Source organism: Penaeus japonicus, unplaced genomic scaffold (genome assembly GCF_977035675.1).
Source record: "Penaeus japonicus unplaced genomic scaffold, GWHDUDI00000001_assembly GWHDUDI00000001, whole genome shotgun sequence".
Classification (NCBI taxonomy): Eukaryota; Metazoa; Arthropoda; class Malacostraca; order Decapoda; family Penaeidae; genus Penaeus; species Penaeus japonicus.
In genome coordinates, this window is record NW_028234403.1 from 34819270 (window position 1) to 34834269 (window position 15000).

Here is a 15000-nt window from a genome sequence, read left to right on the forward strand (position 1 = left end):
TTATTATTATTATTATTATTATTATTATTATTATAATTATTATTCTAGATGTGTTTCTGTTGCTAGAGGTTTGTTTTCATTCGCCGATGGTCATTGGTCAACCGACTGTTTTGAATTTTCTTGTCACCATCACCATTGTCATGATTATTCTCCTTATTACAAATGTTGTGACTATAATTATGACCAAAGCTAGAATTGTTTTTTTTTTTACCTTAATTGTCAATATCTTTATTATCCCTATTATTTTCTTTATAATTTTAATTATGTACTTATATCTATTTTCATGATGATTAATGTAATTGTAATTATAATTGTCATTTTAAGTATCATTGGATATCAACATTGTCACATCATTTATCAGAAAAATGAATTAATATTTATCAATATAATATCCATATTCAGTATTAATTTTACAACCATTATCTGTATAATTTTCAACATTATCATTGCTGTCATTTCCATCATCATCACTATATATCATTTTCAATACAATTTCCATCATCATCATCAGTAGTAATATTATCACTGACTGACAAAAGCATATAGTGAAATTAAAACACCATTAAATTATATTGTACAATTACCATAAACAGCATTGTTTATGGTTCTTTCACAAATCTACAACTTTCTAAAAATTATGTTTCATTACTCTTTGTATTTTCAGTCAAACAAAGGTATTAATAAAATATAAATGGATTGATTTATATTTTTTATTTGGACAGAAGTTTGACCTGCTGCACCAGTCATGAACTTACATAATAGGAAAATATAAAATAAGAAAAGTACACCATACCTCTCACCAAAAAACGAAAATCATTGACACTTACAGTTTCAATCATTTGCATGAAGCATTATGAATATTACTTACATTAAGCATATTTGCACACTTTTTTTTTTACATTTCTAATAACAGTCAACTTGAAATATTACTATGTAAATGAACTGGCAATTATTTTTTTTACATTTATAACCATTTTTCTGTTTTATCAGCTTACACAAGTTAATTCTACTAATTAGTAAGACTCAGTCTCCTTTTTAACAAAAAAAAAGAAAAGAAAAAGAAAAAAAAAAGAATAACACATTTGACTCAAAAGTGTCTAAATGTTAAAAGGGATACTAGTGAAACACAGAAGTCTATCAAGGTTTTTTTTATTTCCTTCACACTTTATCTTTACTTACAAAATACCATATTGCATTTTAAGAAAATAATATACATCTAAACTTCATTGCAATATATCCTAAACAATTTATTATAAGAAATATATCATTGTGTATAACATAGGCATTCACAACACAGTGTATCAAGAAATCATTTGTGTGGATTTCACATCAAAACACATCTCTCGCCATCACGATTACAAATTTATCAATTAAACATGGGAACACTTCTTCCCAGCCCCATTGTGTAGTAATGTACACCAGAAAATAAGATAAAAATATTATTATACATTCTCTTTGGCTTTTCATAAGAGATTAAAATAAGAAATTACCATCACATTTCTCACTTTTCCTTCTTCTTCTTTTCCTTCTTCTTCTTCTTTTTCTTTTCCTTCTTCTTCTTCTTGTGCTTACTTCGTGATTCAGTATCGCTGGAATCACTATTGGCAGCTGCCCTCTTCTTTTTCTTCTTCTTCTTCTTTTTCTTCTTTTTCTGAACCTCTTCATCATCACTGCTACTGCTGCTGCTTGAAGAGCTGCTATTACTTGAGCTTGAACTGGAGTCACGCTTTCGCTTTTTTCTTTTCTTAGACTTGTCTTTTAATCTAACATCTTCTGCAATAGTTTTCTGTGTAACTGGGGTAGGAACACGGATGGGTGAGTATCGGTGTTTTCTTTCTACTTGCTCCTGAAGGCTTTCACCTTCATGCCGTGAGTGAGTAGGACTCTGCTCCGGGGAATGAGACGGGGAACGAGAAAAAGGTGCTGAAAGTTTAAGTGAGGGATAAGTAAGCCCTGGGTTTATAACCTGATCATGAGTAGGAGACAATGATTCAGTGGGAACATGAGCAGATGTAGGTATACCTAAATCAGGATGAATTAACCCTTCGATGGCTTCTGTTTCAATTTCACCCTCTTCAAGTTCCTCTTTCTCTGCAGGTAGACTGACAGTAGTTTTCTCTGGAATATCTTGACTTTTATCCTTATAAGTCTGCTCTTCTCTGTCATTTTCACCTCGATCACATACTGTCTCAAGATGCAATCCCGCATCTGCTGATGGTGAGCCATTAGTTTGTACTACATTTTCTCCATTAGGCCCCTCTGCTGGGATGTTATCTTCAAATCTTATTCTTTTAAGTTCTGAATCTTCACCTGAGGATAAAGTTCTTTTTACACCCTTCACATTATTTTCAGGATTTTCTCCAAGAGCCTCATCTACTTCCTTTGGAATTTGATTTACCTCATTATGTTCACTATAAATATTGCTGGTCAAATTATGGTCAGACAAAGGAGATGAATCTTTCAGTCTCTTAATCCCATCATCTATCTGAGTTGCAAGGGTGCTTTTCTCTTCACTGATACTATGGCGGTCTTCCCTCTCACTTCTTCTACGACTTCTGGAAGATCCATGTTGTTCATGAGGACTAGGGGACCTTCTTCCTGACCTTGAGGAGTGTCTGTCTTGCTTGACGTCTATTTCTGCACCTCTCTTTGATTTCAATGTGTACTTTCTGTCTTCAGAACGCTCTGGGCTGGAGGGCAGAGATCTACCACTTCTGGGTCTGCCAATTTGGGATTCAGTTTTGGAAGATATTGTGATCTGAATGGATGGACCCCTCCGCTTTGCCTCTCGTAATTCCAGCCGATCCCACTCTGGTGTTGGACTTCTCTCTTCAACTTCTTTTTGCTTCTGTGTATCAAGATACACTTTACGTGTTGTTAACCCTCTTCCTGAGAAAATGGCATTTTCTGCCCGTTTTAGTATATCAACAGTAACTTTTCTCTCCTCCTCTGGTGCTTTGTTTTCAACTAATCCCTTAGGTGTCAGGGAGAGATCTTCATCTCTTTCCCATTTTGATAACTGCGGAAGTGGAAGAGGTGTAGCCACTTCTTCTTCTGGAGCACCTTCAGCCTCAGGGGTCATTTCCTGAGAAGGTATCTCACTTGAGTCCTTCTCAGTGACAGGGGCTTCATCTACATCATTTGGTTGTTCATTTGGTGGTTCAGCCTCTACATAGGATGATTTTTCAATATTGTCTTCTGTTGGATTTTCTTCTCTTTCCTCCTTTTCATCTTCTGGTGCTACTTCCTTGGATTTCCTGTTCTTTTTATCCCTCTTCCTCTTCTTCTTTTTCTCCTCCCCTTCTTCACCTGATACTTCTCCCTGAGATGCTTCGGTTGATGCCTGAGAAGCTCTACGTTTTTCTTTCTTCTTCTTTTTCTTGTCGTGTCTTTTCTTTTCAGCTTTTGTCATGCCTTCTGTGTCCCTCTCATCCTTTTCCTTGTTACTATGACCATCTAACTCATCATCCCTATTTTTTATTTTCTTCCTTTCTTCTCTCTCATCAGAGGCATGTGCTCTACTTTCCTCTTTCTCTAGTGACTTGCTCTTCTCCCGATCTATTCTGCCTCTTTCAAAATCTTTTTCCTTTTCAGGCTTTGAATCATTTCTGTCCCACCTTGATGTTCTACCAGCTCTCTCCATATCTCTGTCTCTCCTTCCATCTCTGTCCCTTCTGCTGTCATCTCTGCTGGATCTATCATCTTTCCTGTCAATATCTCTGTCCCTTTTTTGTGAATCTCTTTCCCTTTTATCACTATCTTTATCTTTCCTTTCATTATCCCTGTCTCTTCTGTCTTTGTCTCTTGATCTTCTTTCTATGTCCCTATCTCTTCTGTCTTCCCTATCCCTCTTGTAATTATCCTTTCTATCAGTATCTCTATCCTTTTTATCACTGTCTCTGTCCTTTCTATCCATGTCTTTGTCTTTTCTGTCTGAATCTCTGTCTCGTCTATCAGCATCTCTTTCCCTTCTATCTGGATCCCGATCCCGATCACGATCTCTTCTGTCTCTTCCTGGTGACTTTCTGTGACTCTTACTTTGTAGTGGATCACGTGACCTGCTCCTGTAGGACCTTGTGTCATCTTGGCTTGGGGTGATTCTCTGCCCAGGAGGTTCTCTGTGCCTTGAACCTGGCTTCAGTTTAGGATCACGATCATCAAGCCTCTTTGAGTCATGACGACCACTATGTTTTCCCTCCTCCCCTTCTTTCCTAATGATGTCTGGATCTCTACGCACATCTCCATCTTTCCTTGCATTTGGGAATCTTTTGTGATCTTCATATCTCTCAACATCTGGTGGTCTCCTGGCATCATCATGCTCATCCATGTGACCTCTTCTGCCTTCAGGGTACCTCCGTCTCTCCTCCTCCTCTTCAAATCTTTTCCTATTTTCCTCAGGATATCTTCTCCACTCATCCTCATCATACAGTTTCCTGCCCATATCATCTTCATGTCTTCTGTCCATGACATCCCTCTCCCTCCTTGGTCTTACAACATCATCAAACTCTCTTGCCGGATCCCGCACATCTCCATATCTTCTACCCCCTCTGTCATTTCTCCCAATATCCATATCATATCCCCTTCGGACATCATCTCTCTCCCACGTCGAAGCAGCTAACAAGCCTCGCCGATCATCAAGAGGCGGTGGCTGGTGACGATCATAGGGATGCCTGGTGTCCTGACTGCGTTGGTCAAAGCCATAGTCATCTCCCTGTCTGAATCCTCCACGGCCACGACGTCCTCTGTTCCCTTGACCCCTCATGTCATGGTACTCTGGGTTGAAAGCATCATGGCCTGGATGATCATATCTGTCAAAGGAAAATCAAGGATAGGGTTACCTATTACTTAAAGTATCAAAATGATTACACTGTTTAAAAAAACAATTCCTAATGTCTTATTACAAATTAAATATCAAATTCACTTAAGATGTAATAAGCTTTACCTATTCTGAGGATCCCAATGAGCTGTATTTGCATGGTATGGGTGGTATTCCTCCCCTGGCATCACATGTCCACTACCGCCATAATGATCATATTCATTCCTGCTCCCATAATCTAATGCTGCCCTGAAAGGTCCAATCAAAATTGTTTGTTTTAAATTTATTATTCCAAAAACTCTACAATGTGAGAGAAAATTATTAATTCTAAAATAATATTAATCCTAAGGTTTGGTATCTATTCTTTCACTCGTGTATTCAATATTCTCATAATTCATCTACTACTTTCCTATTTGATACAATGTTTTTTCTAAGTTCCCTGTAATTGATATCACCATATAATTCAATGCACACAACCTTAAAGAGACCTACCTGGCTGGTGACCTTGTGTCTGGCAACAGAGGTCGCACCTGAAGGGGAGAAGACTTCATTCTGCGACTTGGGCTTGGAGTCCTGGCAAGGTTAACAGAAATATAGTTATTTGATATATTTTCTGATACAGGACACTCACAAAAGAACAAGATGAAACTTATGGGACATTTGACCAATTTGTCTATCTATCTATCTATCTATCAATATCTCTCTAACTCACCTGCTTAGAGTCAATGACTGATTTGATACCGATCTCTCTTTGGTAAACGATGGTGACCGTGGAGACCTATATGACATGGGTCTGCGTGGTGGTGTTCTGCTCCATCTGCGCCTGCCAGGAGACCTTGGAGACCTTACCCCAGACCCAACACCAAGGCGACTTCGTGACCTAGAACGTGAACGTGACCTGGACCAGGAACGCTGACGTGGTGATCTTGGTCTATAACGAGGTGGAGTTCTGTAAGAAAATGGTGATGGAAACATTATATCTTCGAATAAATACCAAAAGAAACTATTAAAGAAAATGTTATATGAATCTCACACAATATGAATTCTTGAACATGAAAAGAGAAAATCTTACCTTGAACGAGATCTTGATCTGCTCATGCGATATTTCCGAGCATCTTTCTCCCTAAGATGTCTTTCAAAGGCTGCAAGAGGGTCATCAATAACTCTGCAAAGGAGGAATAAAGTATTAGATTCTTGATCACATCAGGTTTTCAAAAAAAATATGCAGTAAATACAACAGTGACTATTATAATTTGTATATTAACAATGAAAGACTACTTACTCCATCTCCCTGAAAGGAGGAACATGACTGGCATAGCTTGGAGGGTTTGTCACAATGGTTGGTGGAGGTACTCTGTCAAGGAAATAAGTTATTAGAAAATAGAAGTTCCTAAATACTTTTTAATGAAACAATTATTTACTTCTGATCACTCAGAATTTTTCTTATCTAATTCTCATTACTGAATGCATTAGCAAACCTAAAATACAATACATTTAGAGACTTCTCTCCTCATCACTCAACACTCAAGCACTACACATACACACATGATGACAACGCAGGGAAAGACAAGGTAACACACAAATGTGCTGAAGCCTTTTCGCTATATTGCTTCTTCAGCGGATGAAGAAGCAATAAAAGAAGAAAAGTAGAAAAGCCTCTAGCATATTCGTATTTTTCCTGTGGTTCCCTCCGTTGTCTTATTTACAATCTGCTCAGCATGTATCCTTCTCACATGATTCTCACTTTCTTTCTCTGTGTCTCTTCCCTTCTCTCATTCTCACTTACTCATTTATTCCCTCTCAGAGTAGGGAAGAGGAGGGAAATAGAGGGGAGGGCAGAATGGATGGGTAGATAAGGGAGGAGGGAGAGGGAGAGGGAGAGGGAGAGGGAGAGGGAGAGGGAGAGGGAGAGGGAGAGGGGGAGGGAGGGAGGGAGGGAGAGAGAGAGAGAGGGGCAGGGAGGGGGAGAGAGGGAGAGGGAGAGGGGGAGAGGGGGTGAGTACAGGAGGGAGAGAGAGAGATGGGGGGGAGTAAGTGAGTGAGTGAGAGTGAGGGAGGGAGAGAGAGATGGGGGGAAGGGGAGTGAGTGAATGAGTGAGTGAGAGAGAGAGGGGGAGGGGAGGGGGAGAGGGAGAGAGCAAGAGAGGGAGAGGCTAAAAGAGAGAGGGAGAGGGGGTGAGTGAGTGAGTGAGTGAGAGTGAGAGAGAGAGAGAGGGGGATGGGGAGGGGAGAGGGAGAGAGCAAGAGAGGGAGAGGCTAAAAGAGAGGGGGAGAGGGGGAGAGGGGGTGAGTGAGTGAGTGAGTGAGTGAGTGAGTGAGTGAGTGAGAGAGATAGAGAGAATAAATAAACAGTAGTGAGAAAAAAACAGTTCTATAAATTTTACAGCTGCATGCATTGCCTATATATGATTACAATAAATGAAAGCTTACTACATCACTATTCCTTTTTTTATTATTATGCACTTTAAAAAATCTACTTTAAAAATTGATTAATTCATTAATTACAAAACAGCAGTACACTTCTAATAACATATAAAAAAACTGTAAAATATAATCTTAATTGGAATCTAATCCAGTAGATTCTTTCATCTCCATCGTCTTTATAGTATGAGACATTTCATTACCAGGAATATTAATAAAATATTCACAACAGTCATCTTCCATCTCCGGTACTTTGTTTCACAATAAGTATTAATACTGTTATTCTGGATTTACCATTATAATTAGCGAAGGTTTTGTTCTGACTACCTTTCCAGATAGTGTAACCAATAGTCAAATTACTACCATTTCATGAAAAAACAAACAAATTAAAAACACTTTCCTACAATACACACTTCTACAGTGCTAAAATACACATACAGTCACTTTGAAAATATCAAACCTTAAAAGAAAAAAAAAGAAAAAAAAAAAAGAGACCAAGGTGCAGAGACAAAGAAGTTATAAATGATCTAATTTAAAATATCTGTTTAGAAAACTATAAAGAAAGAGAAAAAAAGAATAAGCTGATGACAATTTAAGCAAATGTACATGCTGGGAGGTTTGCCATATTCTTTACAGGGAGTATATTAGAAAACTAACCAAGATTAAAGTACAACAAAATAATAACCACTATTTAGGACAAGAGAACAACTAGAAAAAATAAAATAAAATAAAAGATACATTAAACACTTAAAACAAAAGACTAGCAGAGTTGTGCACATCAACCCGGAAGCACAACTCACGAGAGGTCTGGCGAGCCTACGAGACGGGACGGAGGCATTGGCTGATCCCGAATAATTGCAGAGTGACTTGAGGACACCACAGAGGAAGAAGGGAGCGCAGTACCCATTCCCGTTGGGTATAGCCCACTATGTGCAAAAATTGGTGTTGAGTCAATGCACCTTGTTCTGCCATTGGCTAACTTGGCCTATCTTTATGCAAGCACTATTCATATATATTTATAAATATATATATGTGAGCAGGCAAACATATTGGAATTCATTATCAGTTATTCAGATAATATCTTAGTTTTCCAACCAAACTATCATATAACCTACTGCATAAAGGAATTAATATATATATTAAATTATGTCCCCACCCCACCAAAGAAACTATTAATATATTTGCTGGAACAAACATATTGACTGCTGGTCCTGTATAATATCTTACTTGCTTAAACCAGTAAATACCAAAAACTTATTTATAATGGGGTACTTACCCAGGTTGGAAAGGATGGTATGGATTCCCAGCAATGACTGGTTGAGTTGGAGGAGCTGCAATTGAAAGACATTTTTCAATATATTTTCTTAATCTTTTTATGAGAATATTCAATGCATACTTACCTAGAAATATATAATAAATATACAACATCAGATAGATTTCTTAAAGCCTGATAAAAAGGTAGAGCTGTGAAACTCTAACAGATCTTTAAGTTCTATAACTTTCTGTAACATATGAATCTCTACTACTTAAGACAATATATGGACTCAGTTATAAAGCTTTTTATATCTAAAGTAATCTATTATCTCACTGTACCTGTGCTTGTATATGTTGCAGGTGGAACAGGGTAAAAGGGGTCTTTTGGTGGAGATTGTATGAAACCACCTGGCGGAGGAACAAGAGGGTTGAATGATGGTACAATGTTGTCATACAAGCCCCCAGTGGTATCAGTATCTTTCTCGACACTTTTGCTCCTACTCCTGCTTCTTGTCTTACTCCTGCTCCTCTGGATATCACTCTGTGGACCACCAATGGACCAGAGATCATCACCTTCACCAATCATATCTCCATCTTTGGAACTATTTCTTGCATCATGAATCATCTCTCTCTCGGACACTCTCTCGTCTGAGGACTTCCCGTCTTGACTCCTGTGAGAATGTCTCCTACTATTCCTCTTCTTACTTTCCTTTCCTTCCCTTTCATCATCAGAGTCATGTCTGCTGGACTTCTTCTTGCTCTTCTTCTTCTTGGGTTTTTTCTGCTTCCCTTCCAGCTCTGTCCCCAACTCGTCTGGCAAGCCATGGCCATCTCCTTCTTGATCAACCTCACCTTCCTGCTGTTGCTGTTCTTGTGGAGGAATTTGATCTTCTTCCAGGCTGTCTTTAGCTTTGCTTATAGCATTATCTTCCAACTGAGGCTCTGGTTCAGGAGAAGGCTCCATTCTTACAACCTCCTCACGGTTTTCTTTATCCGAGTCAGCTCCTCCATTTTCCATTATCCCATCAGCACTCTTTGGTCGTGGTGGGCTGACTGGTGGAGTGGATGTGGATGACACATTATCAGTGATCTTGGGCTCTGAGGGACTTGCAGGGGCTGCAGGACTTCTTGGGGGAGTTGGCGTATTGATCTTAGGAAGCATGTAAGGTGGGATGGAACACAAAGGTTCTGTTGCACCCGACTGTCTGTCCAACTTTTTATCTACTACAAACCTGTAATAAAATAAGACATTATTAAAGAAAAACCAAAAAACTGAAATTCAATTGTGTGATATATCATTTCAAGTTTACTAATATATTTTGTGGTATCAACACTGCTGACAGAGGTCATTGCTTAATACCAATATCATAAAAGTATATCTTGATGAAAATAGTTTACACAAAGATAAAAAAACAATTGCTATATATAATGTGTAGGTTATAGTCTCAAAAAGTAAATGAATACTGCTATTACATGATGCACATATTAACCCACTTACGACGGGGGCATTCCAGCCTTGAATGTCACAATGCCGGGGCGTTTGAATTATTAGGCCTAAATAAATTAAATGGCTGGCACAATACTGTGCCGCCCGGCCACTGGGCTTTTGAATGCGTGGTACAGTATACTGTACCACCCGTCCAGAGAGGGTTAAAATGAATTACTAAAACAAAATATTTTTTTCATAAAATACATACCACCCATTCTGATAATGCATGGCTTTGACCCGAAGGTAACGATTTGGAATGAGTGTGTCTGGACCAACACCCTCTTTCTGGCATGAAGGACATTCATGTTCTTCAGATTCCAGCAGATGGTTGCGGATACCTGTTGAACAAATATAAAACTGCACTTAAACAACAAACAAAAATTTCCATAGAGATAATCAATGGCACTATTCTTCAAATCTCAACAGCAATCACATCATCCTGTTAAACTCACAGTCATCACAGAACGCATTAGCACAGCAAGGGATTAAGACAGCATCCCTTAGGACCTCCTTGCATAAATTACAAAGGATTTCTGGAGGCGGAGGGGGGCGGTTGGTGGGAGGCATCATCTGTTCTGTGGTTTCTGTGGTATTGTCCCTGTGAAGAAGATATGTCAATTTAGATTCAAACAAACATTGCAAAATGTAACCTGTAGTAAGGCCATTAAACTGCATATTTTCCAATCTCCTTTCATTTGCTAATAAAGAAAAAAAGAAAAGGAAAAAGAAAAAGAAAGAAAGGAAAAAAAATGAACATTACAAAATTACATATTACTATTCTCTGTTTCTAAATAATAACTGAAGCTTCAGGAAATATGCTCCTACAATATTCTACCCTTCTGAGATGGACCATATCTCAAGCTGTTCAGCCTAGGCTGGGCATCTTAAGATGTTTTCTCTATTATTTTCTAGCCTTATGGTATAACATGAGTCTATATATGATATATTATAAAAGTGATATTAACAATGCATTAGTTACACAACTAAAGGAATAACTTGTTTGTGTTTTGAATAAAAACAAAAAAATGCAGAGCAAAAGTGATCCGACAATATGAAAAACACCTATCGCAGAAGGTTTAAAAGATGCTAACATTATAATTACCCAAATAATATAATCATACATGGTTACTTACATATCCATGAGGCGCACAAACTTCCCCGAAGCGTTGATCATAACCCCAGGTGCATTGGGATCATTCACCTCAACCAGGAATTTGGACGGAATGCCAGTACTCTTCCGCAAGTCTTGCTGTTATGCATGAAAAAAATAAAAAATAAAAAAATAAAAAATAAAAAATAAGCATGGGCGAAAAAAGACCTCAATATAAGGAAAAATATCATTTCTGTATCTATCTAGTTACATTGTGTGGAAGCTTTAATCTCTAAACTAATGTACTACCTACTGCTTTTATCTTATAATCAGATATCAGTCATCTCTATTCTTGATTTCTAAGGAAAGTAAATTAAACTTCATCCTAAATCTTTTGTGCAACAAAAATGCACATTAGACTAGTGAAACTAAACGGAAAAAAAAAAAAAAAAACACTATGCTAACAACCATATTCCACACACAATAAACTTGAGAACTATTCTATACTCACATGGCTAAGTGGGCACATATTGACCCAGTGCCCACCCTGATGGCACTTGAAGCATTTATAATCTAGCGGCACTTGACCCATCATCTTACTGACACGAAGTTTCACGTATCTGCAGAAGCAATATACCATATATCAGTTGCTCTTCAGTATAACCTTTGCTTTATGGTGCATTTCAAAGCCATGTATATATTCATCAAAACTGGTACAAAATGTAACCAATAGACTTTATAAAGAAATTTTTCAATATATCAATATATCTGTAATCAGAATAATTCAGGATCCTTACCTTGATGGATGGTATGCCATTGTTGACTGCGCAACCATTGCATTAATCTTGTCATCTTCACTGCCATCCATGCGGGTTAGATCTGTGACCTGGAACAAACACTGGTTAGTTCATACATACATACATACATACATACATACATACATACAAAAAAACAACTAAAATGTTATATTTGAAAAGCCTATACCTATGACCTATGGTTAACCAATAGCTTTTCTACATGACTTTTACTTTAAAAGAAGAGGAACAGGAGTCAAAAGCATATCTCTAATACTTTAACAGTTGCACAGGAAAATAATCACATAATCAACAAATACATAAAAAACATTCAGACTAACCTCCTTGATCTTTCTGTCTATTTCGGCAGCTTCTGCAGCATCTTCTGTCTGTTGGTAGAAGACAACCTGTAGAACACTTGCCTCCCCACTGCCTGGTCTCCATTATTTGTCTGATTTTACCATTCTTTTCTTTTATCAGCACATTTTTTGCTATTCCCCCGTCCTCCCTTCCTTCCCAACTTTTCCATTATAGCCCTTTCTGTCATATATACTTATATTCAATTTATTGGTTCTATCACTTTGTTTTGTGAGTCCTTTTTCTCTCTTGTATTGTAGTTTGTCAAAATCTATTCTTTACAGTCTAATAATATCTTCAAGGTTTTTTTTTTTCCTTTCCCCTTTCTACCAATTATACATATTTTAAGGATTTCATTCACTTTTGATCTCTGTAAACATGCAAGCAAGCACACAGACAGGTATATAGGCAGAAAATAAACAAATACAAGCAAACAAATGGTTATATGCACAAACTTTCACACATACACAATTCTTCTTTATATATTTATGTTCTTATTTTTGTTTATTGCTGAATAATTACCTTGTGTATTTCTCTTATCAATAGATAAACTATCATATTTTAATGCAGTATTGTATACTTTAAGCAACTAGAACTAATCTTTATTGTTCCCCCTTTAAAAAAAAAATGTTTCATTAATATTTTATGTCTTACTTGTACAATTAAAAATGAAAGATTGACAGATAACAATAACAGTATACAAAAGTTATTCAAGTAAAGAGTTCCCAACTTATAGGTATAAGTTTTCAACTAAGTAATGAAAATTGCATTTTACTGCAATCATAATAGACTTTCACTCTGGAAGTGTGTTCATCCTGTGATATCTTGTAAACACGCATTATATCTTATTTGATATTTTCTATTGTACTTTCCTGAAAGGGGAAGGAACTACTGAATATTTTCCTTCTGCTGTAGTTCATCTTGGGTTATGAAAAGGGAATGGTTGTGAACTACCAGTCTAAGCTTTCAACCAAATGTACATTACTTGCCATTACTTGATGCGTTTTCATTTTACATTAAATAACATGCAGTCCTCCACCTTCACACTTTCCAATTACTATTTTCAATTGTCTTGCAGTAGGAAATCCCTTATACATGACCAAATCTCTTTGAGAGCTGAATCTCAACCCTCTCAGACTTAAGGTTCTAAATCTAAGTTGTTTTGTGTGTTCTGGTTATCTTAGAAATTATGCCTTTGCCACATACACTAAAGAAAAAATGTGTATTTCCTGTAATACCAGAAAAATAATATGTCTTAAAATTTGGGCACACACTGCACAGTATCTACATCTAGATTCACTAATACTAGACTCTTATACTTATCAGCTGTTCCTGTCTCTTAATGTGTTCAGGTTCTCCAATAAATATCATAATGCACATAAACAGAAGTACCTTTTTTCATACTTATGTTACAAAGATTAGAAGCCTTGATGATTCATAGAGATACTCACTACCATTGACCTTTACCATTTCCATGATGAATTTTGCTTTTAAACCCCCCCAAGGTATTTAAAAAGAATAAAATAATAAGAGTTTGTAGAAAATAATAAAAATCTTTTCCATAACAAAATGCATGTTACTTTAACATAAACATATCATTCTTTGGGTTAGAACATCATCCCATCATTTATGATGTCTACAGTAAAATTTCTTTTCCATACTCTGTGAATAAGTTCCTTTCATGAAAGAAAAATATGTTTACTTTATGAGATACTCAAACACCAACACATTTTCTGTTAATATTTTGAATGGATTATCTAATAAATATATATTTTCTATGTCTTCGCTATTTTGGCTTGTTTCTGTTTTACTTCAATTTCCTCACAACCATTTTCAAATATCAAATATCAGGAATGAGATCTCCTTCATATGCCAGTTACGAGTTCAGCATCCACAAGTGAAAAATGCAGTCACTGTGTGTGTGAGGATATGGAATGGAAAGAATATGGCGGGAAACAGAGAAAGGGGTGGAGAGGGAGAGAAGGGGAGAGGGGGAGAGGGGGGGAATGAAAGTGTGAGAGAGAGCAGAGGAAAAGAATGGAAAGGCGAGGAAAGAGGAAAATAGACACACACAGCAACAAACAAATATAGGAAAAGAAAGTGACACAGAGAGAAAGGGGGAAGGGGAATGTGAGTTTCATATTGCTGATTCATATTTAACACCATATATATGGCTATAAGCAAATGTAGGAGGGAGGGAAAGGGGGAAGGAAGGAGGGAGAGAGGAGGAGGGACAGAGAAAGGGAGGGAGGGAGAGGGGGAGGAGAAAGAGAGTGAGTGAGAGAGCTGATACAGGTGCCACTTCAGGCCTACTATTTGACCTGGCTTCTCCTTTGCTATTCTGCTTGGCTATACATCTGCTTTTCTTTCTTTTAAGGCTTGAAGGAAACAAGTCCATATAAATCACAGCTTAGTGGCTCAGTCTGCTGAAAAATATTCTCATATACTCAACCCATATTCACTTTACATTCAAAATATCTTCCATGCTTCATGTAGAAGTGGAAGTCCTAAGGCAAATGCTTTCATTCTGCCCTACTCTTTGACCAAGCTTCTTATAGTTAGACAGAAGTTGGCTATGTTCTTGTAGTTCTTGCAGTATACAGACCTCAGTATGATGTAACATAGTGGCCCAGTTCATGTCTGAAATTGCTTATAACATTTAAAAATCTCAGATTTCATCTTGAATAGTCACAAGTGTGTAGTTCTCCATATGGCCTGAGAGAATGCACAAGTGAGTAAAAGCGACAATATGTGAAATATATACAAGTGAGTGAATGAG

At 37.2% G+C, this 15000-nt stretch overlaps 1 protein-coding gene across 5 annotated transcripts in view; it reads right to left on the minus strand.

Annotated features, from left to right (window-relative positions):
* Positions 1-1133: 1133 nt before the first annotated feature.
* The window catches only part of snama (something that sticks like glue), a 53544-nt gene continuing 39677 nt past the window's right edge, over positions 1134-15000 (minus strand). For 2 of the 5 annotated variants that reach the window (XM_043024662.2, XM_043024663.2), the window contains exons 5-19: positions 12206-12253; positions 11868-11956; positions 11582-11690; positions 11114-11229; positions 10433-10578; positions 10189-10318; positions 8831-9723; positions 8514-8568; positions 8038-8163; positions 6099-6170; positions 5889-5981; positions 5529-5765; positions 5309-5389; positions 4943-5065; positions 1134-4808 (exon numbers count right to left, since the gene is read on the minus strand). In XM_043024662.2, the coding sequence (XP_042880596.2) occupies positions 1502-4808; positions 4943-5065; positions 5309-5389; positions 5529-5765; positions 5889-5981; positions 6099-6170; positions 8038-8163; positions 8514-8568; positions 8831-9723; positions 10189-10318; positions 10433-10578; positions 11114-11229; positions 11582-11690; positions 11868-11956; positions 12206-12253 (5625 nt within the window). In that variant the 3' untranslated portion in view covers positions 1134-1501. The remainder of the gene's footprint in view (positions 4809-4942; positions 5066-5308; positions 5390-5528; positions 5766-5888; positions 5982-6098; positions 6171-8037; positions 8164-8513; positions 8569-8830; positions 9724-10188; positions 10319-10432; positions 10579-11113; positions 11230-11581; positions 11691-11867; positions 11957-12205; positions 12254-15000) is intronic. The other 3 variants (XM_043024665.2, XM_043024664.2, XM_086539407.1) reach the window with 3 other exon arrangements.